General features: G+C 44.9%; 2 protein-coding genes across 3 annotated transcripts; both read left to right on the top strand.

Moving 5' to 3' along the window:
• The first annotated feature begins 1184 nt into the window (after window positions 1–1184).
• LOC135399315 (nuclear receptor-binding protein-like) lies at window positions 1185–13273 on the top strand. Of its 2 annotated transcripts, none has more exons than XM_064631169.1 (13): window positions 1185–1486; window positions 1768–1890; window positions 1975–2166; window positions 2246–2286; window positions 2991–3085; window positions 4442–4534; window positions 5252–5307; window positions 6491–6592; window positions 9900–10032; window positions 10730–10889; window positions 10953–11139; window positions 11230–11349; window positions 12090–13273. In XM_064631169.1, exons 1-13 carry the CDS (start codon window positions 1355–1357, stop codon window positions 12195–12197), a joined length of 1542 nt encoding a protein of 513 aa, XP_064487239.1. In that variant the 5' UTR covers window positions 1185–1354; the 3' UTR covers window positions 12198–13273. The 2 variants fall into 2 exon arrangements, with proteins under 2 accessions (XP_064487239.1, XP_064487240.1); XM_064631170.1 differs by having other exon boundaries at window positions 4442–4525.
• Window positions 13274–17417: 4144 nt separating this feature from the next.
• LOC135399316 (chondroadherin-like protein) lies at window positions 17418–22799 on the top strand. The gene is made up of 5 exons (XM_064631171.1): window positions 17418–17535; window positions 18322–18715; window positions 20190–20436; window positions 20527–20719; window positions 22609–22799. The coding sequence occupies exons 2-5, from the start codon at window positions 18336–18338 to the stop codon at window positions 22779–22781; spliced, it is 993 nt and encodes a 330-aa protein (XP_064487241.1). The 5' UTR covers window positions 17418–17535; window positions 18322–18335; the 3' UTR covers window positions 22782–22799.
• Window positions 22800–25869: the final 3070 nt, after the last annotated feature.

The raw sequence follows: 25869 nt of genomic DNA on the forward strand, positions 1-25869 counted from the left end.
GGCTGCCCAACACAGCTTGACACTCTCAATACAAACACCGTAGCTAGAAAAATATTTCGGGAGGCGTTTTATGGGGACTTTTCAGGAGGGAGGATGATTTTACCCTCGTTTTCCTCTCCCAAACATACTACCATACAAAGGTACGATTTCGGGGGAGGGGGGTTTGAACCACCAAAACTCCCCTGCCACTGCCCAATCCTCACCCCTTTCAGGCTATGCGTCCACCCCGGCAGGTCGATTTCTAGGGAAATAATCACTGCACATCAGACACCCCTAGCATATTAGTGTGGGGCTGATGATGCTCGCAACGTTGTGTGGCGCCGACAGGTCAACTGAAGCAGGTTCAGGTTCAGGTCCGCCTAGTCCCTTTTTGGTCAGGGCAGGTATCTCAAGGGCATCACATGCGAATTTATACAACCGTCTGGACTGAAGGAAGGAAATGGGGATCAATTAGCTGGCGGTCGCAGCAGCCACGCTGAGCGGCTCGATTTGGCTTATCGTTGTAGTTTCGGTTTCGGTGTTGTCGTGCAAGCCGGTCGACCGCAATCACCCCTACCACCACTTCCCGTGAGCTTACCAGAAAGACCTGTGCTGCCGTCTGCCAAGGCAATGAGAAAGCTCAACAGTAGCGGTCAATTCAAAAAGGTTTCAAACATATATGGCGCACGCATTATACCGCATGCCGCATTACGATTCCTGTTCGAAGTGTGCTGACTTGTGCGGTCCAATGTGAAGTTGGCCGAGGATCGCAATGTCTGTTCCCTGGCTTTATGGGTGTAGTGTCTGTCGCAGGCAGAGTGCCAATCTGCGAAGATTGATGACCGTTTATGCATGATAACGACGCGACACCCGGCAAGGCTGTTTCTGTAATTTTCAAAATGAACGTTCTTTATAATATAATAATTAATGTGCTTTGGGAGGCTGCAGCCACTCGTATTCCCAGTCCGTTTTTACTTCCACGGCTTTAATGCGCGGTGGATTCGAAAACGAAACTCGAAGAACAAGCTGGAGAGTGCTGCGGCCATGATGACTCAGTGTGGTGAGTCATAGTCCAGCAATGTTAAAAATATTGTATATGTAAACTATGCTACCACTACACTTTCTAATAAAACAAAATTAGTATGCCTTATAGAGCGAATAATAGTGCCATAAACTGACAGCAGACGCCATCGATGGCGCTGAGATCGCTTGGCGCTTGGCGTTTGGCATTCAGTTCGTTCGTCGTTGCATGGTTGTTTATGAAATCTGAGTTATTCGTCCGTTTCCGTCGTAGCTTTTCGCGTTTTCGCCTTGTGAGGGAGATGTTTGTGTGGATGTACGCTATATAGCGGCGAATCAACCTTCGTCTTTCACAATGACCGACAACAAGGACGGTAAAGGTACGAAAGAGTCGAATGAACAACGAGGTAGCGGTGACGACTCCGAAGACGAATGTGAAATTTTAGAAGAAAGTCCATGTGGCCGATGGCTTAAGAGGCGTGAAGAGGTATGACGCCCATTCCGTACTAGTTTCTGCTATGTCTCTCCTGTGTGCATTCGTGTGGTTCATGCATGCTGGCCAACCACACATAGCAACATCTGAGTTCGGGTTGCGGTTTCAAGTGCGATAGAGTCCATAGGCCATGCTTGTTCGTCTCGCTAACGTCATTTCACGGTTCGGGTGTTCATGTTTGTTTTTGGATTGCGAGGCAAGAGGGATTCGTTCAGGGAATGTGGTGGGATAAGGAGTACCAATGTATGTGTACATGACGAAAAATGACGTTGTAGGTGCAGCAACGCGACATACCCGGAATTGATGCAGCGTATCTTGCGATGGACACTGATGAAGGTGTGGAAGTTGTGTGGAATGAAGTGAAGTTTTCCGAACGGAAAAATTTCAAGGCTAAAGAGGTATCTGCTCTGAGATCATGCGCTTTGTCCTTCGGTTTTGCGTTTTTACGAGCTACGATTAACAGTTCGTTCATTAATTTTCAGGAAAAAATCCGTGAGGTCTTTGACAGCCTCGCTCAGCTAGAACACCCAAACATAGTAAAAATTCACAAGTACTGGATGGACAAGGACTCAGAAAAACCGAGAGTGATCTTCATCACCGAGTACATGTCTAGTGGCTCTTTGAAGCAGTTCCTCAAGAAAACCAAAAGGAACGTCATCAAACTGCCCCTACAGGTAAACCAATAACTTAATTTGAGATTGTAGACGTTGACCATGTATTGGAATCTGATTGAGTGATATTTCGTGCTTTCAGGCATGGAAGAGGTGGTGCAACCAGATTCTGTCAGCTTTAAGGTTGGTATTTGAAGGTGTTTGTTAAAAGCGGTGACAAAGCCAATTCTGAAAATAACTTCAGAATGGCAAATTATAGTATATCGCTTTTGTGCCATCACAGAGAGCATAAATGTACGTATAAACAAGCATCTTGATGTGATCCGAAAGTGTAATTTTAAATGAAAAATTTGTTTATAGGCCGTTTCACTTGTGCCTACAAACATGTTCTGCTTTGGTTTAGTGCATAATTGAACCTCTGTACACAAATAACAAGATAAACTGGACGAGGTCTTCTACAGTGCCGCATGTTTATACAGCATTAACCTTTTTTAAACATGGGCACATGGGGAAAAAGTTACGACCTCTTAAGCCTGGTCAGAAGCAGTCATTGTATAATGTAAAAAACCCCGAGACTAGGGAACACGAAAGGACAGTTCGTGTTCCCTAGTATCGGTGGTTTTTACTTTATGCATCATCTTCACCAGCTCGCTTGCTTCTTAGCCATTTTTACAGTCGTTGTTGTAGGACGAAATGTTTTGTTCGAGAAGTATCTTTTCTCGTGTTTAAATATAACGCAGTTGCCCATTCCAAACATCGAAAACGGTCAAGAACTACAGCTTTGATAGCAGAAAGAGTGTCAAATTTAATGGTGGACCAGTAGCACTGTTAAGATCTAGATGGGATCAATATCTTGAAATAATTTTGTACTATATCTCCTACCACAGCTATCTGCACTCTTGTTCCCCTCCAATCTTGCATGGAAATATGACATGCGATACGATATTCATCCAGCATAATGGCCTTATCAAGATAGGTTCTGGTGAGTATGCCTATTTGCAGTTCCTTTTATGCAGCTCCTCAATTGGCCGAACTACTGCAGTTTAACCTTGATGCAACAAATATCAGAGTGACCAAGTTTTCTGTGGGCCTAGAACGCTACATCACACCTGAACGCTGTGTGGGCATGCAAACTTGTGTTCTGACTGCCTTCTGTGCCTCTCTGAGCATTTGAAGCACAATGAATGAAATTAAAGAAGCGCAGAGCTGGCCAGGGAAACAATTGTTGAAGGAGTAAGCTTTGTTCAGTGAATTGCTTAACTTTGGAAAAAAATAAATGCTGTAGCAGGTCGAGTGTGGTCGACTATGGGAGCATTAGGGAGCTGGAGCGTAAGGGAAGATCCCTGAAATTTGTCCTCACCAAAGTGGCAACATCAAATTCCCTGTGTACATTTCCGTCAAATCAAATATGTGTTACATTGATAATTTTTTTTTTTGCCTAACGGAAGCATTCAATCTTGGGTTGTTTATGCGGAAGCCAATATTTTTTCATGAAATTGCTAAAAGCAAATCCCTGTTACATTGAAAGTTTTTTTTTTACTGCTTCTGCATCTAGGCGATGATTTCACAAAATTTTATTGTATAATTCCTATTAACAATTCACTGTTCAATGTATCTGTAGTAATGATGCCTCAATTCTGCTAAGCCTTTGACAGGATGCGCTCCTTAAAGCGGCGATCTAAAGTGCGTGCTTTAAACAAGCTGTTTTATGACTCTGTTACATGAAGGTTAAACTGTACTGCAAATTCTGCGTCTTTCTTTTCCTGTGTGCCTTATTACATGTGCAGTCTAGTGAAGAACATTGCAGCATCAGCATTTGACTTGCTTCTGTTATTCTTTCATATTCGTTTCATCCCATTATATTGTCATCACCTTCCATTCAGTACCTCATGAGTTGTAATCTGCATAATCATCGTTACAAATAATATACTAATTATGTAGCAGTATTACATAAATGCATCAGTTTTTAAGGCAGCTTTTAATGCTAATACTTACAGGAAAAATAATGTATCGACTACTTGTTCCCGGGGTTGTAAAGTAAATTGACATATTTAAAGTACTCAATAAAAGCATGGTAAGCTTCAATGTATCATGCATAGCTATTATGTTTGAGGAATTTACAGAATTTCATTAACGATTGGCAGTCGTTACTGGGTTACACTTCTGTTCTAGCCTTGAAGCACTTACAGTGTACCCAACTGTAATGATATATCTCCGTTCTATGCCTTCACCTTTTTACAACCCTGGTGGTGGATGATAGTTTACATGCAACAGTTTCATCATTGGTACATTGAGGTTGCTTGTGACATGACCCACACTAAATATGCAACGCTTGCAGTGGCACCTGACGCTATCAACCACCACGTGAAAACTTTTCGGGAGAACATAAAGAATGTCCACTTCATTGCCCCCGAATACGGAAGTAAGTCATGTACGTGTCTCACCTCTCTCTCTCTCTTTCTTCTCTCCTCCTCCTCTGTGCTCAACTGTGTTGTTGTCTATCCTGTGCAAAAGCGACTGCTGTCTGCATCAGCCTGGTATACACATGGACCTTACTTTGCTTTGTATGTGCTAGCTCGGCGCCATTTTTTCTCCAGTGCTATCTGCATCATAATTCTCGTGATTCTGCACATGTAGTTATTGGTTTCCATAATGTGAAGCTTGCAAAATGTTTGTCAGAACACTCATAACTACAGTGTGCCTTTGAGTTAGACGGATGCTACAGTGTAAGACTTGTAATAGAAAACTTGGGGCAGTGAAACTGCATGTGATATTGCTAAACGAAGCCACGTGCCAAAAACTGACCTGATACAGTATTCCAAAATTGAAAAATCTTTGAAAGACAGATAGTAGATAGACAGCACATTGTGCACAAATTCGACGAGTAGAGTCATAAATAAGATAGTATTTTTCGGAAGCCACGCATGCTGCAGATTTTGGCACGCTAGACACGCCTTTTTCAATTTTTTTCCACATTGCTTGCAGTCAATTTCATGCTGACACAGTTTCATAAACTTTCATGCTGATGAGTACATCTCTTACTTTATAGCTTCGTCTATTGCATGCACGATTTCTTTTGCTATGTGGCTCGACGCTGGCATTACTTTCTTAATCCTGTAGTAGTAAAACGTCAAATTTCTTTTTACAGTCTCCATGGTTACCCCCGCAGCTGACATCTATTCCTTTGGAATGTGCGCTCTGGAAGTAAGAAATTTGTTGTATGAATGGAGTTCTTCGTTTTTGGGTTAAACCTGACTTCTTCCTGAAAGCCTGCTTTCCCCCAGAGTCTTTATTCAGATTCCAAGTGGCTTCGACAACTATCAGTGCATGTCTGCTTCACTCCACAGGAACAGGAACATCACTATGAATATCTGCTATCGTAGCGCCGTTGCTGTACACATTCATGAGCTTGCCAACTGATCCCAAGGTTGTGAATTCAGTCCTGGTCGAGGATGCCAGCAACTGGGTGGCGGGGTACAAGTTGCTTATGCACGACGTCTTGTTCCGTTTGACCACTGTGACGTTGCTCTTGATCATAGCTGTCTCGTGACATTAAGCCATGAATCACAAAGAAACGTTCACGAGCATGTTGGCACCTGCAAGGACCACTGCAGAAAAGTCATCAGGCCTACCATGGTTATGGGAATGCTCTGAATGCACGTAAATGACGTGATCATGTATGTAACGAAGAATGTGAGAGAAACTGTGTGGAGGTGAAGTCCTGGGCCCCAGTTTTAAACTCTCACATAGCAAGCGCTGTAATCAGTTTTTAGGTTGGAACGCTCCAAATGCCACATGATAGCGCTTGAAGAGAGTATCTTTTTTTCCAGTAGGCTGGGATTTCAAACAGATGTAGTTATTAGCCTTTGCATGCGAGCTTGTGGCAAATCACATAAGAATTGATGCTTTTAATTTATATTACAGAATATTGCCAGGTTACAGATCTGGGTTCTGGGCTCTGCAGCTATGTTTTCTCATGGCTCTGCATGTTATGTATTCTGTAATTGCATCATGCTGCATCTCAAAGCCATATCCTGTATTTGTTGTTAGTTCTGTCCACTCGTGGAAATTCGATTCAATTCACTTTCAATTCACACTAGTTGTTTTATTTCCCGTTCAGTGATGGGTGGGGCATAAAGCTGTAAGGTGCAGCTTGACGAGCCCACCGGCCTCACCCATCATTCCTGACTGGACAACATTCAGAGTCCAGAAAGGCCTCCAGGAAGGCTTGCTTTTGAAAGTTTGAAATATAGGGTGCATGTTTTCACCCCCAACGTTGGCCTCCCTGTTTGCCCCTAAACTAAAAGCCCAGCAACGAAGAACCCTGTGTATGAGCTGCTATAACTGTTGAGCTGTTTGAACACAAACTGGTGTTATTTTCTAACAGATGGCAGCTTTGGAAATTCCTGGTAATGGTGATTCTGGAACACAGATCACAGAAGATGTAGTGAACAAGACAATAGAGTCCTTGGAAAATATACAACAGAAGGTACGCGTTTCTTTACAAACATCTTTTGCATGACAGCACAGCTAATCAAAATATATGTATGATCATTAATTTGTTAATACATACTTATGGTTTAATCAGCGCCATTTACCTTGCTCATGCAACAACCCAGTTAACCACACACATCTAATGGACATCTAGAGGATGATACACCATGGATATTTAGGAAATCTAGTAGACAGCCGGATATGTCCACCTAACGTGGAATGGATGTACTATGGATCGTCGGAAGCTCATCCATAACTGTATAGATGGATATCTTCTGGATGTAACAGCTGGACATTTGCATGTGCAGTGGACATGCTTGTGAGGCATTGCGACGTCTAATATACGTCCTATCGATGTTCCTACCGGATTAACATACGACAAGATATAGACCGGATTGCAAATCTACTTTTTCAGCTATTTTGTGTGCATGAACAGCGCAAATGCCGTAGCCGTGGCTGTACCCCACCCGACACAGCTTGGGCATTTCTCAGTAGCCTCTATTGGCGTACTGGATGGAACATATACTAAAATACCAATAGTTGCGGGATGTCTGTTAAGTGTAGTGGGGCCGAAAACGTTTGTAACGGTGACGAAGGTGTGTTTCGGCAATTAATTCGTACGTCTGCAAGGAGCCAAACTGCCTGCTAACATTTCTGATATTCCTTGCTAACAAATATTGTGTTTGGAATTCAGGCTATTGTCTATGATGAGGTTACCTACTGAGTGAAGCTGTCAAACTGACAGGTTTCCTGTGTTCGTCGAAGAGTGCCATGTAGATACTTTGCAGAGAGCAGGGCGCGAACAAATAGAAAAACTTGCTTTTACTTGTTCTCCAATTTCTCACGTTCTCGCAAGATAGATTCGCTTTCTTCTAGCGCTTTACGTAAAAGTTGCTATTGAATTGATAGTCGAAACAACCTTTCGTAAATGTACGTCTATATTATCGTATATGTTAATCTGGTAGGAACATCGATTGGACTTATATTAGACGTCGCAGTGCCTCACAAGCACGTCCACCAGATGTGACAAATGTCCTGCTGTTACATCCAGAGGATATCCATTTATACAGTTATGGATGAGCTTCCGACGATCCATAGTACATCCATTCCACATTATCTGGACATGTCCGAATGTCTACTAGACATCCCAAATGTCTTAGATGTTTGGATCTTTTTGGTATGACTAATAGACGTTTGTGGTTTACTGGGAGTGATTGCTTCAAGCTGATTGGACCTGAAAAGTTGCAGACAGCAGCAGACTGTGTTGCATGAGTGCGTCACTGCTGCATCCCCAGAAGAGGGAAGGCATGGACCGCCTATGAACTTAGTCAGTAGGCAAGAGCATAGGATAAAATGTTAAGGAATGTTGTAATAGCGTTAAGGTGGTTAGGCCCCCACAACACCTGGTGTGCTGTTTTGTCGATCAAACTGTGACTATGTACATAGTCATTGGCCCTAGTTTAACTGGTACAATGAGATGTTTTGATATTGAAGTGTCTGTTAATAAAGAAGATCAGTGCACTGTTGAGGCAAAGGAGAATGCCTCATTGTTTTTACTTTTGCCGTGCATCATGTGCTTGGTTACTCAAATGCTGAAACCCCTTAAATTATCCATAAATGTATGCCATAGTGTAAATTTGTTTACTGCACCAGGTTGACACAACAAAATAAAAAAAGTGTAAACTTTTTATTTTGTATTTTGTTGTGTAAGGCCAGTGCAGTAAAGGATTTTACACCATAACGTCGTTACCTGGCTTTTGGAGTATATTTTCACAAATATATGCGGACGAGAACGTTATTTTTACTACTAATCTTTAACAAACCAGACTGTTTCAAGGTCTGCTGAATTACCATGTGCGAACAGTAAAAATTGTGAAAATTCTCTGTTCTTTGCAAATGCTGTGAGAATGTTATGTGTACCTAATTACATTGGTGTTTCAGCAACTTCTGGGCATATCTTCAGGCAATAGTATTTCTCAATAGGGACTGTGCGACAAACTGGTGGCGCCGCGATGCGGCCTCCGGAGAAAGTACCTTGCGTGATAGCCACCGGGTAGCCAGCTTTGTTTACATGTGAAGTGCGGGTATCTTTTTTTGCCACAGCATCGCTAACTGTGCCAGCACCTAAAAGAACTCTTCATTAGGGACCAGATGCTTAATTTCTTGTGATTTCTACGCTTCCAATACCACCGAGGTCACTAGACTCGCAGCGAATAGCGTTTGTGACGCGCGTTGGGCCATTGCATGAGGTGTGCACAACATGAGCGAATATATTCTATTTCTTTTGTTCTAGTTTCAATGAAACTGAATGAGTACCTGCAAAATGATCAATGATTTACAGTTGCCACTTTCGTGACGGTGAAACGCCGCTGGATACTGTATCACCGTCAAATGCACCGACCAAACGGCAACCTATTTCGAGATAATGATTGAGGTGTTTCATCGCCAGTGCCCAGAGCCGATATTGCTCTCGGTATGACGAGTCTCACAGTGAGAACAGAAGTTCTACGTTGTCCAAAAGGTTTAGTATTTACTCACCGACCATTTCACAGCTGTCGTCCCGCAAGCTTACGGCGGTAGCCGAGGTAAAAACTCATATACTTTCTTCTTTGAGGATCTCTTTAGAGTTATTGTATCTGAAGATACTGGAAAAACTGCAGTACAAGTTCAGGCAATAAGTTGTGACCCCACATGTTTATTTGTATGGATAAAACGGACGCACGATGTAAATTTCAGTGACGAAGCTATGTGTGTGCAAAGACGACGAAAGGAATACAAGACTCAGTCAAAAACATGATATTACAAATGGCTGGAGTCAGAGGAATACACGTATATAACCTTCGCTAGCAAGCCATTTTGTGAGGAGTCAAATAACCATCCTCTCGACCTATCACTTACAGGTGTTTTGACCGCGCAGACGTGACTCACGCGAGTGGCTGTTCTCCTTCCGTACTGTTAGATGCATTATAAATACGGTGGTTGCTTCTGTGCAGTTTGTCTCCATTCTCTTCGTTCGCGCCCCAGAAAGGTTCCACATTATTTACACTTCGAAAATTAGCCATTCTAATTACGGAGGTCGCCACGCAAGCTACGGTTCCACTTGAGAATGCATAGAACGGGCGGCGTGGTATCACGTCGGATACGTCCAAGACCGCCACTGGCGGCGCTGTCGCGACGGAGCAGCGCGCCCCCTGTAGGTGTCGCACAGTCCCTATAACTGCTTACCTGCTTTGACAAAAATACATAACATGTATAACTGCCGTAACGTACGTTGTTGACATGGTCGCTGCTCTCATTCTCAGGACTTCATTCGGAAGTGCTTGAAGAAAAACCCTCAGGAACGGCCGACAGCGCGGGAACTGCTGTTTCACCCAGTCATTTTTGAAGTACATGCACTCCAAGTGCTTGCAGCACACGTCATCGTCAAGAGTGCATGTAAGCTGGCACTGCATTGTCTTGCATGTATATTTAAGCGCATGTACTTTTTTTTTTGGTCAACTTGTTCTTTGTCACCCAGAACTCTGGGCTAGTTTCCTACAACACCCCCTTGTGCCCATTATTATTATTGTGCCCACTGTAGAACATTGTTATATACAGTGATAGCAGAGTGTCTTGAGTCACTAGTGAATCCATGATATCTTGTACTTCGAAGTGACATTATGCGCGTTCTCTATAGAGTTGAAATAGTATGTCATATACTGTTCTGCAGGAGACTTTGTGTGCCATTATAACGTCTTTTGTCCACCACTGTACTCACATAGCTGTACTGTAACGTAAAGTGGTGAAGAGAGTGTTACATTTCCAAGAGAGCTGCATGCTGGGCTAGATGGCTAGGACTTAAACTTGGCGTGCGTACCAAGAGAACGAAACTCCAAGAACGACACAGGACAAGCTCCTTGGCCTGTGTTGTTCTTGTGTTTTGTTCTCATGGTGTGCGTGCTGAGCTTAAGTTACATTTCCAGTATACATAGTATTCTTTTCATGTGACATGGGTACAAGCACTGTAAACTACTGGAATAGTGGAGCTTTTCTTGTACTTAAGTGCACCGTGGGGATTTGGTGCTGCCGTACCACATGCATGATGCCACTTGCCTGTCAGCAGCCGTCAAATTTCATGGATAGGCTTTTGCAGCATACCACCCAGATCAGCTCACGGATGAAGCTGTGCTGTCTCGCTACAGTCAAGCGGACATTATAGCGGAGATAACGCATAAAGATGACAGGCCAGGTGTCAAGATACGCAAGAATGAAGTGCCTAAGTTGGAACTTGAGAAGCTGCTCGAGGACGTCAGGTGCTGCAACGATGCGGGCAACTTTAGTCTCCAACGTAATGTAATCTAAACTGTATTCTACAGGAATGGAATATATCCCCTCACTGCATTCGTGATGTCGCATCAACCCATAGTACGGCCACGTGCCACGTCTCCCGAGGTTTCCGAATCGGTGCAGTCGGCTTCGCCGGAGCAGTTTGATGCGGAGACGCGCCGTATCATCAACATGATGTGCAACATCAAGCAGCAAGAGGAGTCGCAGAGTTTTGTGGTGTGTTGCTGCGTTGCCATCTCTGTTTTCCCACGCTTGTTGTTACTGGTCATTGAGTGAACTCTTTTTGTGCCTTGTTTTGTTTTCCAGATGACATTGCTACTTCGGATGGATGATAAAATGAACAGGCAGCTAACGTGTGAACTTTCGTTAAAAGACACACCAACAGTACTAGCCATGGAGCTGGTTCATTTTGGCTTCATCAACAAGGTACGGAAATTCAAATGTTGAGGTAAAATAGTGCACTTCTGAGAACAAAACAATTCTTCCAAGCAAAAAATGCAGCGTACATCCTCATATCTGCAGACTGGGAGGGAGTAGGTACCATCACGCAGTTGAGCCATTATATAGCGAGCTTCTGTTTGATGGATTATTTCTGTTGCACGTGCGTGTTCCCACAAAAGCCAGTGCATTTCAGTGCTTGATTTGTAATGCGAATAAACAAGTAGTTGTAGGCAGTAGAAACCCTACGCTGCAGTATCACATGTCTAACGCCCATAGCTTTTCTGGACTGGAAAACTGACATTTCCGCGAGGTGGGATTTACGAATCTGCAGAATTTAGTTGTAAAAAAAAAGAAAGAAATAGTGGGCTTTTTCTCACATTAGAATACCACACGCTTTAATTTCATGATACGTCAGACGACGTATTTGAAACAGTAGTACAGCTCCCGTCAACCTTAATAACGGGGAAAAAAATATGGTCTCGTTCCCGAGCGTGATTACAGCAACCCTTGGGACCCTGAGGAAATCTGAGTCGAACAGAATTATTGTGTTTGTTTAACGCGAGGATTTTGTTCACTTAACATTGACCCAGTGCCCCCAGGGTGACCGTCATCGCGCTCAGAAATGAGACTGATTTTTTTTTCCCCAGTGTTATTAAGGTTGACTGGAGCTGTACATAGTAAGCAGTGACACATTTTACTGAGGTTGCACCTTATTCTTTCCTCAGGAGGATCAGAACATGGTCGAAGTGCTCATCCAGGATACGCTAAGCAGAAGTCACATTCCAAATGTCGCACTCTCACCCAGCTCCCCTGTGTCCGTAGGAGCGGCGTGATCGGCGTCTCCGTCGTGTAGTTGGACTCTTTACGCGTGCGAAACCCGCATGGATCCCCATAGTAGCACGTGCCATGCCAGCATCCTGCCTTCTGCGGCCAGCACTATTTTTCCAGACACTCACTCGCGCGTGGTGTTCAACCAGAGCGTGTGCTACGCCTTAGATGTTCTACAGTTTGGGGGGGAAACAGAAGATACGGGACATGCCGCAAATGTTTCGGCTACATTGTAACCTGCAGTTGTCTGCTCCTGTCCATCGCAGTTTTACTTCTTGGCTGTGTTGTTCTTTCTGAAGCTCTGTGCCTTCATCTTTTTTTTTTCTTTTTTAAATTTTCTACCTCGGGGGAGCCTCGTAAAGTTAATTTTAAGAGTGAAAGAAATCAATTGCCATGATGTTAATTTTAAGACTCGTCGGATTGTGTTTAATATGTTGAAAATTTTGTCGTGTCCGGAGATTCACGAAGGCTTCACGGCTGTACTAGAATTGGGCAAACGTGCCCAACAGGCAACGTCAATGTGCATTGTGGTGGAGACAACCCAAGGATGTATGAGAGACTGCTGTACAGGAGTACCCTTGGAAACATACGTCTCCAGCCTGATGTAATTCTGCGAGGCACCAATAGGGAGCTGTGACTTGTTTGGGCCACTTTGTCCCCCATGGGCCACTGGAGGGCCCAAAGTGAGATTTTCTTGTGGAGAGTGCTTCGATTATTCTTGGAAGAGTGGCAATCAAGTATTACTGTGCTTCTTTGAAACAGTGTCACATATGGGAAATGTGGATTTCTAAAACGTATGGGCTATTTCGGAACATTCTTAATAACCAAGCAAAAAAGTTTACAGACGGAATATTGCGACTGCACGGCATCCTAAAGGCTGAGGCTGAATGCGCTTTTATTTAAGGGAATGAAATTGCAAAAGCGGAGATATATATAATAGACCCTCATGAGCTTCATGAGATGTCATTGGCACAATGCAGAAATTGTAGGGGTATTGTGTAGCTCTATTAGGTCCTAAAATATTGCAGTGCTTGCTGCTTATTTCGTGAGAAATCCTAAATAAAAATTATGTAAAGCATTAGTGATGGGAGTTGCGAGTATTGTAATGCGATTGTCACCACCTAAAGGTGACACATGAATGGCACACAAGCAGGGAAAGGTAACGAAAACTGTATTCTCCAGGAAATTTAGCAGGTAAAGGTAACCGACACGGATATGACACACCTGAAATGGAAACTAAAATAATTTATGGTAATAATTCGGGTTCTGCAGGGCTTAAATTATTACAATCCTTCACCATATCAGGTTGATAAATTTAATGAAGCAAAATAAGATTAACTCTGGTAGTAAAGTTAAAACGAACTATCAAACTGGAGCATATTAGTATATTGCAAACAGAAAATTCATACAAGTAGTTACCATACGCAAGCTTGAGTAACATTCATGAGAACCATGTTGATATGGTTGGAGTCACTATATAGGGGTACAGAGTATCGCATTCCAGCTCTGCGTCCTGGGCCCACTTCTAAGAGAAATGTGCCGACATATATGTCTGACAGCGTCTGACGAAAACCCAGGAAAAACCCCCAGACAGCACAGCCTGCACCGGGATTCGAACCCGTGTACCTCCCAGTCTCGACGCGACATGGCCAGCACGCAAACCACACAGAGCCATGAGAGCTGGTAAAGGTGAGGGACTGCGCGAAAGGCTGACCTACTTGCATAGCAGCGTATCTCACTCCTCCGCGTAGGGAATGACGTCATGTCGCCGGGTAGATTGTCGGCCGATGTGGAACGAAGTAGTATGTATCGGTTTCATAGATGGGTTTCTGGATGCAACCGTCCCTTTAAAGGGGCACTAAAATGCAAAAACATGTTCACTTCAACTTACGTTAGACGCTACGTTAATTTCGTACTTGCTATCCTATTTTAAAACTCGATTCCGTTAAGGAGCTACAATCGAAATTATACCGGACTCTTTCTTGCTTCGGCGCTAAGCAGTGAACGTGGTTTCAGCTCGTGCATCGGTGTTTTTAGTCCATGCTGCGCGTGTACGCGCGTGCCACGCCATGGAACAGTCCCGGTGAAAAACATAGTGCGCGTTGCGAAGCAGACTTGTGGCTAGACTGGCGTCGCTGTACCTAAGGACGTGAAGATAAATGTTGTCAATGGAACATTCGCGAGAACTGTTGTGGGCCACAATTCAGTGAATCTGCATGGAACAATGCAGCAGTGAGCGTCATGCCGCTCATATGCGGAACACTACGATCGGACCCGTTCCAAATCAACATGCCCACGATATAGGCATGCACACGCTTCTGCTGTCTCATTGGGTACCGCCAATCTTCGCTTCCTGGGGATCCCATTCGTTGCCGCCAAAGACGGCTCCGTTTTTATTGTGTTTTTCTTGTAAACCGTAGAGCTCTGTGAACTAATTTTCCTTGCATTATATACTAATTGAAACACGGACTTTCATTTGAGAGCAAGTTGTTTTTGCATTTTAGTGCCCCTTTAAGTTGTGTGCCGGCCTCAAAGCTAAAAACGCACACACAAAGAAGAAGAAAAGAGAACAAGGGAAATAAACGGGAGTACTGAAAACGGAAATGGAAACGAAATCAACAATGGTGATACCCGAGACTGAACCAGAAACAGATATGGGAAAGTAATAAAGCCAGTAACGGCTAAAGCCAGTAACGAAAAAAAAAAAATATGTTTCCTCTTTCTGTCCAGATGCCTTGTGCAGGGCCGGTGCTAGGGGTGTGCGGGGCCTGAGGCAAAAGGCACATCGCGGGGCCTGTTTCACACGATTAAGTGCATACTTGATATTTAAAAAAAAGTAATCCCTGGTTAAGGGCTTCGTGCGCGGGGCCTAAGGCGGTCGCCTTACTCGCCCCCCCCCCCCCCCCCCGCCTCTCTATAGCCGGCCCTGACCTTGTGGTATCGATATCACGTATGCAGCACAAGACATTATGCGTTTGAATTTCTAAGCTTATGTGCTGGTCGCCAAGATCGAGAACGAGAGACCTGAGTGTAGGGACCCTGCTCGATTTAGTTCCTCCCTTATTCCTGGATACTATGTGGCTCACATTGGTGAGTGTAGCTCGTCATCCGTCGCAAAGCTCAAATATTCGTGTATAGAAAGTCCAACTTCATGCAAATCGGTATATTTAGTAAAAAAAAAAAAAAAAAAAAAAAAAAAAAAAAGAAAGAAAGAAAACAAAAACACGAACGAGTTCACTCGGGCAAAGCTCCAGGTATGCGGTTCAAGAAATACTGGTCTATCCGGAAATTCGTTAACTGACGACTGGAGAGCGGAACGGTGGAGACCAGATACAGCGGGCATATAGCTCCTGAATATTCCTGTCAATTATCATCAATTTGAGTAAATTAGACACGCTCTTCACATTGGTGGGGTAAAAAAGTGACCTTTACTATAGGCACATTTCCGACTTAAGCTCGCAAAAATTTACATAATTAAACTTACATTACACGACATTCACATGAGGAGGTGGCAAAAACCCAATGAGAACAAATGCCATTGACGGCATGACTCTAGGTGGTGTAGGTTTTTTATGATAATTCAATGACACGTGTTTTCTGGGACGCCCATGTTTTCGTTCATTTTCGTGTTCATATCGTGCTCGGTCATTTTGTACCGCTCGGGAACCGCTGTAGCAAACACATCTCGTCGCATAATGTGAAACCCCGAGACTAGGGAACACGAAAGGACAGACACAAACACGAAGTCTCAACAAGAGAGAAACTGATGTTCTGAGGCTGGAACAACATAGAAGGGACAGATACAAACAAAGCCTCAAATTGCCTAAGAAATCAACGATGAAAGATGGTAGAGCCCTGGACCGGTAATCCAGAAGATGTGGGTTCGATCCCTACAGCTGGCTAACCTTTTCAGTTTCATCGACGAAGTCTCAATTTGGTTTGTTGAAGTTCGTGTTTGTGTCTGTCCTTTCGTGTTCCCTAGTCTCGGGGTTTTACATTATGCATCATCTTCACCAGCTCGCTTGCTTCCTAGCCGTTTTTTTCATTGACATCTCATCGGCCATCCTCACGTGAACTATGCATATATCGCACGCGGAAGCAAGCAATCTTCTTTTCCCTTGAACTTTCGAACGTTGATACGCTACCCAGAGGTTTACCGCATGACAAGGTTACGGTATCGCCAGTCGTACCCATTAAAGACGGCGGCCACTACTATTCATTCCAATGGGAATAGCAATTTCGGCAGTCTACCCCTGTTGCGTCGTCGCAGGGAACGAGGTTAGGGAGCTCACGGAGACCGGTGGTTTGGGAGTAACTTTGAGTAAGCTTGAGAGTTGGTTTGAGGGCAACCGGGCCAGTATTCTGCAGCGCCATTTGTGGTCGTGTAGCCGGAGTTTTTTCCGTACATAGGCATGTATCACCTGCGCTTCGGCTCTGAAAAATCGTGGCGCAAGGATTTCCACAAAAGAAATGACGTTGCCGGTACTGCGGTAAAGCAGGGACCGTTTAGTAAATGCACTCTATACAATAGAGGAGGATAATTTTAGTGCAAAAAAACGAAACTTTAGTGCAACAGGTCCATAGCCTATTGTCACATTCGTGGTATATGTGTCAACTAAAGTACCAAAATCTGATATACTGAGTGCACAATACGTCTCATCGTGTTGTCTTTCATCATGAGCAATAGACCGCATTATCTCGTTTTAAGTGGATGACGTTTTCAGGCAATACACGCCGGTAAGGCGAATCATTGTCTTATCGAAGAACGAACACAATCTTCTGTGGCTCATCTTGTAGAGTCAACAGTCAAAGAAATGACGTTGCCGGTACTGCGGTAAAGCAGGGACCGTTTAGTAAATGCACTCTATACAATAGAGGAGGATAATTTTAGTGCAAAAGGGCGAAACTTTAGTGCAACAGGTCCATAGCCTATTGTCACATTCGTGGTATATGTGTCAACTAATGTACCAAAATCTGATATACTGAGTGCACAATACGTCTCATCGTGTTGTCTTTCATCATGAGCAATAGACCGCATTATCTCGTTCTAAGTGGATGACGTTTTCAGGCAATACACGCCGGTAAGGCGAATCATTGTTTTATCGAAGGACGAACACAATCTTCTGTGGCTCATCTTGTAGAGTCAACAGTACAACTCTATTTCGCTCTCATTCTATCCATATTTGTAGATAAGCTGATGCTGCTTGCTCATACAATAAGACTTCGTCATCGAGTGTCACGTACACTTCAAATGAATAGGAGTGTGAAGGTGTGTATAGGTATATAAGTGGCCGTTCCATGAGATAATCTCTTGAGCAGCTGGACATTGTGACATTAAACAAGGTGAGTGATTTTCCACTACGTTTTTTGCAAAGAAAATAGAAGGAGAAGTTAGCATGCTACCGAGTCCCGCACTCGCTTCTAGCGTCTTTCTTGAGGTTACAAATGTCCGCGATAAAAAGCCGGGCTTCTGCCTGTTGCTGTCCGCGGTAAATGACTTACAAGAGATGCTTCCAGGTGATTCAGTACATCCAGGGCGTCGGTACAGGAACACGTTGTTGTTGTATAGGTGTGCTGTGGGTCTGGAGACTACATACAGGGTGTCCACGCTAAGTGTGAACAGATTTTTAAAAAATATATCAGTCACTTTTTCCGAGATGAAATCAATTGCAATATAGCATATGCTGAAGGGCACTCCCTAGGGGGGCATTAACAGACTCCTAAGGCAATGTCTTAATTAACTTTCAATAATTAACTTTTTAGTTATAAAAGCTACGAAGTTGCTCCAATGACAACATCTGATCTCTTCGGTCACCAGATACAAAAACCGTTTTCAGAACAAAAATCCGTTCGGTAGATCGTCCGCAAAAAATTCGTGAAGGAAAGCCATTTTTTTCTTTATTTGGTTTATTGTGCATCGTCAAAGAAGCGGCTTTCCTTTACGCCCAGTGTGAGAGAGTGAAAGAGCACAGTGCCGCCTCAAACCAAGAGGAACCTGATTAACACTCTCCTAGCCAACCACATATTGAATGGTGTTTCGTGTTTGTATGTTTCTACTCCAGTCTCAGGGTTCGCTATGGAGTGCCATTTAAATATATTCAGCTAACCACTCATTAACTCTACTTACAGAAACGACACAGAAAATGAAGTTCTTGCCGTGGATGCTCCTTGTCGTCGTGGGCTTTACTCAGGCCCAACGCGATGTCTGCCCTGACGCAGAAGCTCTGGAACCTTGCACGTGTGACGGGTCGGGAATCAACTGTATGAACGCCAAAAGGGCACGCGAACTCGCAGCGTCGTTTAGAGCCAACGGCCAAAACGAGCACCATGGATTGTGGATACAGAAGACGCCGATACGCCAAATTCGCAGCGGCATATTTGGAAGGTTCAAGTTCGTCGAGGTCTACATTGAAATGAATGAAAACCTCACCAATTTCGTAGTCGATTCTCTGGGAGGATCGCGGAACACTCTGCTGACTCTCAGCCTCTTCGGCAACGCACTGGACACGTTCCCTTTCGAAAAGCAAGTACCACTTTAATGGGCAGTCACGTCCCGATTATCAGGTCACCTCGGGAGTCGTCCCCTTTTCGTCCGTATAACGAATTTCCGGATAACCGGACCAAGCAAACTTCCGGGGAAACCCGAACAAATTGTGAGCCCTCTATATAGCTCAAGAAAAGAAAACAAGGGAAATATCGTTACTTCAGAAATTCATGCGCAGTGAGCTGCTTGAAATTAGTAGGCACGCGTGTGATAGAATTTTGGTTATAGCCACGGCACCCGCTGCGTCACCCTGCTATTCAAAGAAGGGTAATGTCTCAGAAAGTTGGTCCCGCGCACATGTTTTTGTCCTTTTGCAAATGCCTTCGGCATAGGCCAAAAGACAGGCGATGCTTTCAGACGGCCTGGACATTGACGTTCACGTGTTAGTTTCTGTCGCCGGATGCATACAGAGCACCTCTTAAGCTTATCTTTTACCATCTCAACCTTGTGCCCGCACATACCAATAGAGAGTGACCCCTGAAGAAAGGGTAGTCAAACAGCATAGAATGCCCCCGTATGATGTTACCCTTTTCCGGAGTAATGCGAAGACAGCACATGCCAGGGACAGAGGACGTTGACACTTTTCCGGATAAGCCAATAAGAATGGCCTAGGTCCTGGAAGATATTAGGTTAGACATTTAGTCTGCACATGTTAGACATTTCGATGCTTGATGCGAGTAATAGCAGATTTACTTTCAATTACCTATCTCCTAGGAAATTGTTCCCCGTACTTGCTGTCAGGATACGGACAACGAATTCCGGATAACCGAGACAAAATCCAAATGTAGCAGGTTCGTTCCAAGTAATGTAGTCCGGGTAATGAATTTTCCGGATATCTGAACTCTGGATAAGCGAGCCATGTAGTTCGCTCTCCAAGCATCAATTTCTAATTTCTTTTTTTTTTTTTTTCGCCGTGGGTAGCGAATTCTCTAATTTGCCGAATCCCTGCTTCGGTGTTCGTAGACTTGAACGATACAATTTATTACTTTCATTATAGCTAATTGGGATCCACACGGTTTGAAATTCCCGCGAGGAGATATGTATGCTCGACATAAGTATGACGTCAATGTGACGACAAGGAGGCGTTCCCTTTCACTTTTCCCTTTCGTGTGTAGGATATGGCAAAATGCGAGACACTTATTGTCAAGGCTGATGCAATACCCAATGAAAAATGCTTCGTAACATTCGCGTTGTCAGCAGACTACGAGGGGTATTAGCACGAAACCGCGTGACGGTCAGAGTACTATTCGTAACCACTTCAAATATCACAGTTGCAAAGCGTCACAAAAAGGAGTACGCCTCCTATTTTCTAATCATCGAGAGAGATAACAGCCAATTAACATTCTTGAATGATACTTAGCCAAGGTAGCCTTGTGTGGTGAAGTGTAGTAGAGTGTTCACCTCATTACCACCAGGGCCGAGAGTGTAGATCGCTTTGTTCGCTCTTTTCTAGGGCGTCCGAGTACCCAGAGCTGCGTACCCTCAACCTGGCCAAAAACAGGCTGACCAACATTCCACCGCGAGCTTTTCGCGCTCAGCAATTGAGGACGCTCGCGCTGTCACACAACCCGATCACCTCAGTGGGACGCTACGCATTTTCGGGACTGCCCAGGCTCGAAAAGCTTCACTTGACACATACGAGGCTGGCAACATTGGGCCCGTACGCTTTGGCCTCAGCTTCACACGGCATCGAACTCACGGTAAGGACAACGCGTAAAGAAAAGGAAGAAGAGGAGAGATCGTCACGTTCATCACGTTGTCGTGCCCCCCCCCTCTCTATCTCTCCGCAGATTATCCTATCAGATAACAGAATATCGTATATTGATGCAACTGCCTTCCAAGGAGCTCGTCCTCTGCTATTGAGCCTAGAACGCAACAATTTGACCTCTTTGGCTCAAGATGCTTTCGTGCCCTTGGTGGGGAACATGCTGCGGAATATGAGGGACAGGGACGATGTCAAAGCAGGGTCGATTCTTACTGCTGGTGAGATAGACTGTTCATGTTTATATTCTCATTCCATGTTGCCTTACCTTATTTCTTCACTGTCTGTCTTAGCCGGTTGCGTCCATGATGTAGTCACCTCTTAACATTTTATTTTATTTTGTATATATTGCGAGAGCGTATGTATTCTGTTGCACTAGTTCCATTTATATTGTTGGCATTAACCCTTTACATTATGAGATTGGCTCACACACTGATCTCTATCAAGTTGTATATTTTTCACTCTCTATCCCTTTTTGTTATACACTTACTTTGTTGATGCGTGATTTTGCTTGGTACTCTGGATTTCCTTACCTGGGATATCGGAAGTTTTCATTTTTCATGTTAGTCATCACTTTTCCCAGCCAGTAGTATTGACCCCTGTGGGGTGGACGGCGTAGTGAGCTGACCACAAAATCCAAAACGCATGGAACGCGACAGAGCACAGAATGAGTTACGCGCGCCAATGCTACGGTCAGTGGCGTAGCCAGACTTCCAAGGTAGGGGGGGAGGGGAGGAGGGGGCTCGCTACGAAAAGTCTCCCCCCTCTGATCTGTACGACAACACACCGCAAAATGCAGATGAACCAAAAAATTGATTCGGACGTCCATAATACGATTACATGTAGGCTGTCATGACCAATGAGGTGGTGCCACGAGATTGGAAGTAGTTTTAAAAGCTCATATACTTTGAAATCCATTCAGGAGTGCTGCTTAGATAGACGCCATGAGGTGTAAGAACTTCCGCGATCGGCACACTGGTCTCGCCACATATTATTTTCTCGTCAGATTTGCACGATCCGCGTGGGTCGATCCGTGGCAGGCCCCCCCGCCTTGGCTACGCCACTGGCTACCATATTCGTCGAACACAAGCGCTTGTTCGAATGTATGATGGGGTTGTTGTCTACGGTTTCTGAGTTAATCCATTCCAGACATCGGTGAAATGTAGAAGTCAATTTAGTGTGGTGGGTATTGTCCCAGAAATTTGTGTCAGCTATTCACAGGCAACTTTTAGTGCCACATGGCGTCAGTCGCTCTGTCCGCTGCGCTTAGAATGCTCTCGGACGCTCGCGAATATCTGTAGGCGACAGACTCTTTTGGCGCATTTCATTGGCAGAGCTGCCCCTGGACGGGACAATTAAAAAGTATTCCATTGGCAGAACCAGGGCGGACATTGAATGTTTCATGGGCGGAGCAGGGGGCAAAACGTTTGCTCCACAGAACAGTAGTTTTTGACCCACTGGCCAAAGCAAACCCGGGAAGCCGTTGGACCGTTTGGCCCCGCCGGAAGCACGCACTCAAACCCCACCCAGCGCGCGGCAAGATCTGCTCTCCCAAAGGAATACGCCTTAGTGTATACTCTACGCGCGGTGTTTCCCGATGTCGGACGCACGTCGTGGATCTGTGGATCTTCAGCCTAACTGACGGACAAATGCTCCAGCCGCGCCGACAATCACCCCACCACACTCGCGACGGCCATTATCATTTCCCTTTGTCATGAATAGACGTCCGCTAATGGAATCGAATTCAACCGGCTCACATCATGTGTACGCGGATTGTAATTGACTTCAGTATGTTTTTCAGTCCAAAATAGATTCGCGACAGGTGTAACACAGAAAAACTTGAATTACAAACAATCAGTGTAACAATGAAACAGAAGAGGTATGCTGGAGCAAGTCTGAGGCCAGCTCTGAGATCTTTAGGGTCAGTACTCACTGCACGTGTTAGACATTTCGATGCTTGGTGCCAGTAATAGCAGATTTTGCTTTTAGTTTAACTCATTCAGTTATTTTATGGAGCCGGAGCCGGGTGTCTCACTTCCAATACCTTTCAGGGATCCCAAGAGACAGGCGAATATCATTCAGCTCACCTAAAGAAGATTTTCTATTTCAGGAAACCCCCTTTCTTGTCGTGGCTGCGACTATGGTTGGATCGTCAAGAACAAAAGGAACGTTTTCCTTAAGCGAATCCTTTTGGACTTCAGGTGCCCTGATGGAAGCCGGCTGTCTGAACTGTCGTATACTGACATCGATTGCGACATGGGTGGAAGAAACAGATTTAATTAAACGAGTACACGTTATGAACATTGCCTCGCCTTGGTTAACAGCGTTATGTATTACATGTATGTGACACGGGACCTCTGGCGATAGAAAGTGCTCTCACGACTGCAGGTTTGCACCGTAAGCAGAACCTTGCCCCTTAACACTACACTGAATGATACCATTATCACAAATCACTAGATTTATACACCTGGCTCAAGAAGAGGAACTATATACCCTCACTTGTGGCACTTGCTGACCTGTAAACGTTGCTCATTACGACAGAGTGAAAGGAACGAGTTCTCTTTAGGCCGGTTTCACACGATCGTATTTGTCGTACGTTTACAATCGAGCTCCGCAGATTCCAAGGGTCCGTTTTGGTTCCATAAAAACATGATTTCGATTTCGATAGTTTCTATTTGTTCCTCTTGGAAGCGAAAATAGTGAATTTTGAGTGTTTCTGGCAGAATACATGACAAGAGCGGACGACTGATTTTAATAGTATGCCGGAATGGACCTTTTTCACATTTGCGTCGCATCCTAGCGTCCATTCAGCGAAACACGATCGGCGCGTACGCCAAAGCACCGTTGGTGCCATATCGGCGCCATCGATTGAATATGCAGGGAACCTTCTTCGGCGCCGTCGGAGTGACAGAGCATGCGCAGAAGCACTGTGAAAAAGGTCCACTCCCTCTCTGGAAAAACAAGAAAACGTCACTCTTTAAGAACCAATCAGGGCGCGGGTGTTACGGGGCGTGTGGCGTGAGTTGCAAATTTGCACTTGAGCGCCATTCTTATTAACGCTTCTATAAAAAAAAGCATAGGAGCATTCTTAGGGGCTCGTCGCTTCCGATCTGTAAGTATAAAAGTGGTAGACTTTGTCTATATCTCGAGGCGTGACGCGACAACCTAGAAAAATGATGGAAGAAAAACCCAGAGGGCAGAAGAGCACGCATTTGTCGTTCTGTGTTGCGTGTTCCTCTGTCTCTGTGTTTTTCTTCCGTCGTGTGTAACCAGCTAGCCAGCGTCTTACGTTTTCTCCACAGAAAAATGGCCCATATCTGTCACTCCTTGCAATGAAAGCGCAGCTAAGTGAAGTTCGTGATCGCCAGTGCAGTCTAGATTAACCCATCATCCACGTGCGGTGTACGTTTCCTTTGCCAAGACACCGTCAGTCTGTTTTCCTGCCAAAATAAATAGAATCCCCCACAGTAGTCTCTGCTGTCGGCAAGTACCAAACACGGGGGTACGTATATGTTTGTTTGGGGGGGATTGTCACTGCTGGTGAAGGAGCCATCCTGTCAACTCCCGTGAAGCTCTCCAAGAAAGTAGTGCCCATAAATTGACCAAATATAGATATATAATAAAAAGTTTTAACCGAAAGCTGCTTTAGTTGTTTCAGACTACTACTAAGTGGACATCACCAGAGAGCGAGAGAAGCAGGAAGGCCGCCGACTGGCAGACTGGAATGGATAACGTCGCATTTTTATTGCTTGCGTCAATATAAATTTAATTTGCATTGTTCCCAGTGCTGTGTGAACTATCTCAGACTAGGGGTTCTATGGGGATCTCTTACTGTTGGGCTTGTTCACTCATTTCTCCGCCCTGCTCCATTTTTTGCCGTGTGTTCTGTCAGGGTTGTACCACGCTGTTAAAACGCACGCTATATTGCTGCTAATGCGTTAGGGCCAGCTCTCAGTTGGCGACGACCGACGCGACGTCTTGAGCGGGCGCCGGAACTAGACGCGCATTTCCGGCCTTGGGAGAGAAGAGAGGTCGAGCCAAAAAAATTGCCATGCTGAACTTCTTTCACGACGTCGGCGAGAGCTGACGAGAACGATATACTGGCGACCAATAAGGTGACACGGAAAGGCCACGCCTCCTGATTGTTCGTCTGCTTTGGACATGGCTTTGGACGACGGCGGAGGGATGGGGCTCGCTCAAGAAAGCGTGACCACAAGGGAGCTGCCATCCGTTGGTCATAGAAGGCGTTGCCTTCCGTTGGCTGCTTCATTCCGCTAAACTTGACGTGCTCGTTTTTCTAAATTCATCATTTACTATCTAAATTCGGCGTATTGTGTGCGTGAACCTCGTACGTATTTGTTAAACAAATAAGCAGTGATTATAGTTTCCCTCTACATCACTTGCTTGTGTGCTGCCGTTCGTGCCGTTAACTGCGGGTATTCATCTCTGGATACTGTTATCTTTGCATGCTTATACATCCGTTACGATGGGTAACGGTTTATTGATTTCGCTCGCAAAGTAAACAGACGCAACCTCAACACGTCATTGGCGGTAAACATGTTCATCCGTGTCATTGGAAAGCAAGGGTTGGCGGTGTCGCAGGCAATCTCGCGGATAAAATACGAGGGGCGTTCAAGTCAAACCGGGACTTTTCATTTTTTGCAAAAGTAAAATGAACTTACAGGTGTGAAATTAGTTTTATTTTTCAACGTAATCCCCAGCTGCACAATGCACTTGTCCCAGCGTTTCACGAGGGCTTGTGTGCCAGCAGCGTAGAAATCCTTACCGGCGCGTAGCAGCCATGATCGGACCGCATTCTCGACCTCGTCGTCGCACCTCAAGTGGCGGCCCCCAAGGAACACCTTCAGTGGCCCGAAGAGATGGAAGTCGCTGGGGGCGAGGTCTGGACTGTAAGTGGGATGTGGCAGCAACTCCCAGCCAAGTTCCTGTAAGATGCGTGTCGTGAGATGCGCAGTATGCGGGCGTGCATTGTCCTGTAGGACGACGACTCCTTTGGTGATGAGGCCCGGCAGCTTTTGCTTCAGCGCCTTATGCACATCCCTAAGAACCTGGCAGTAATATGCACTATTGAGGATGGTACCACTGGGCAGAAAATCAAAATGAACAACGGCAGCCTTCTCAGAGAAAACCGTGGCCATGACCTTACCCGCAGGCGGGGTGCTTCGGAACTTCTTGGGAGCTGGCGAGCCCGGATGCTTCCACTGTTTTGATGCGCGTTTAGGCTCAGGAATGAAATGCTATGCCACTGAAACGCTTCGCTGCGGCTAAATGTATCGTGGCCATACTGAGCCTGAAGTCTTCTATGAAATTCAGATGACTTTACGCCTTCATTCACGAGAAACTTCATGAC

Source organism: Ornithodoros turicata, chromosome 6, assembly GCF_037126465.1.
Source record: "Ornithodoros turicata isolate Travis chromosome 6, ASM3712646v1, whole genome shotgun sequence".
In the NCBI taxonomy this organism is placed as follows: domain Eukaryota; kingdom Metazoa; phylum Arthropoda; class Arachnida; order Ixodida; family Argasidae; genus Ornithodoros; species Ornithodoros turicata.

What these genes read in the sequence shown, in the direction of transcription:
- LOC135399316 (XM_064631171.1), top strand. Translation starts at nt 18,336, where the DNA reads ATGAAGTTCTTGCCGTGGATGCTCCTTGTCGTCGTGGGCTTTACTCAG. An exon ending in GACACGTTCCCTTTCGAAAA is followed by an intron (nt 18,716 to 20,189) that starts GCAAGTACCACT and finishes GCTCTTTTCTAG; the next exon opens with GGCGTCCGAGTACCCAGAGC. An exon ending in AGGGTCGATTCTTACTGCTG is followed by an intron (nt 20,720 to 22,608) that starts GTGAGATAGACT and finishes TTTCTATTTCAG; the next exon opens with GAAACCCCCTTTCTTGTCGT.
- LOC135399315 (XM_064631169.1), top strand. Translation starts at nt 1,355, where the DNA reads ATGACCGACAACAAGGACGGTAAAGGTACGAAAGAGTCGAATGAACAA. An exon ending in CGAATACGGAAGTAAGTCAT is followed by an intron (nt 4,535 to 5,251) that starts GTACGTGTCTCA and finishes TTCTTTTTACAG; the next exon opens with TCTCCATGGTTACCCCCGCA. An exon ending in ATTTTGGCTTCATCAACAAG is followed by an intron (nt 11,350 to 12,089) that starts GTACGGAAATTC and finishes TTCTTTCCTCAG; the next exon opens with GAGGATCAGAACATGGTCGA.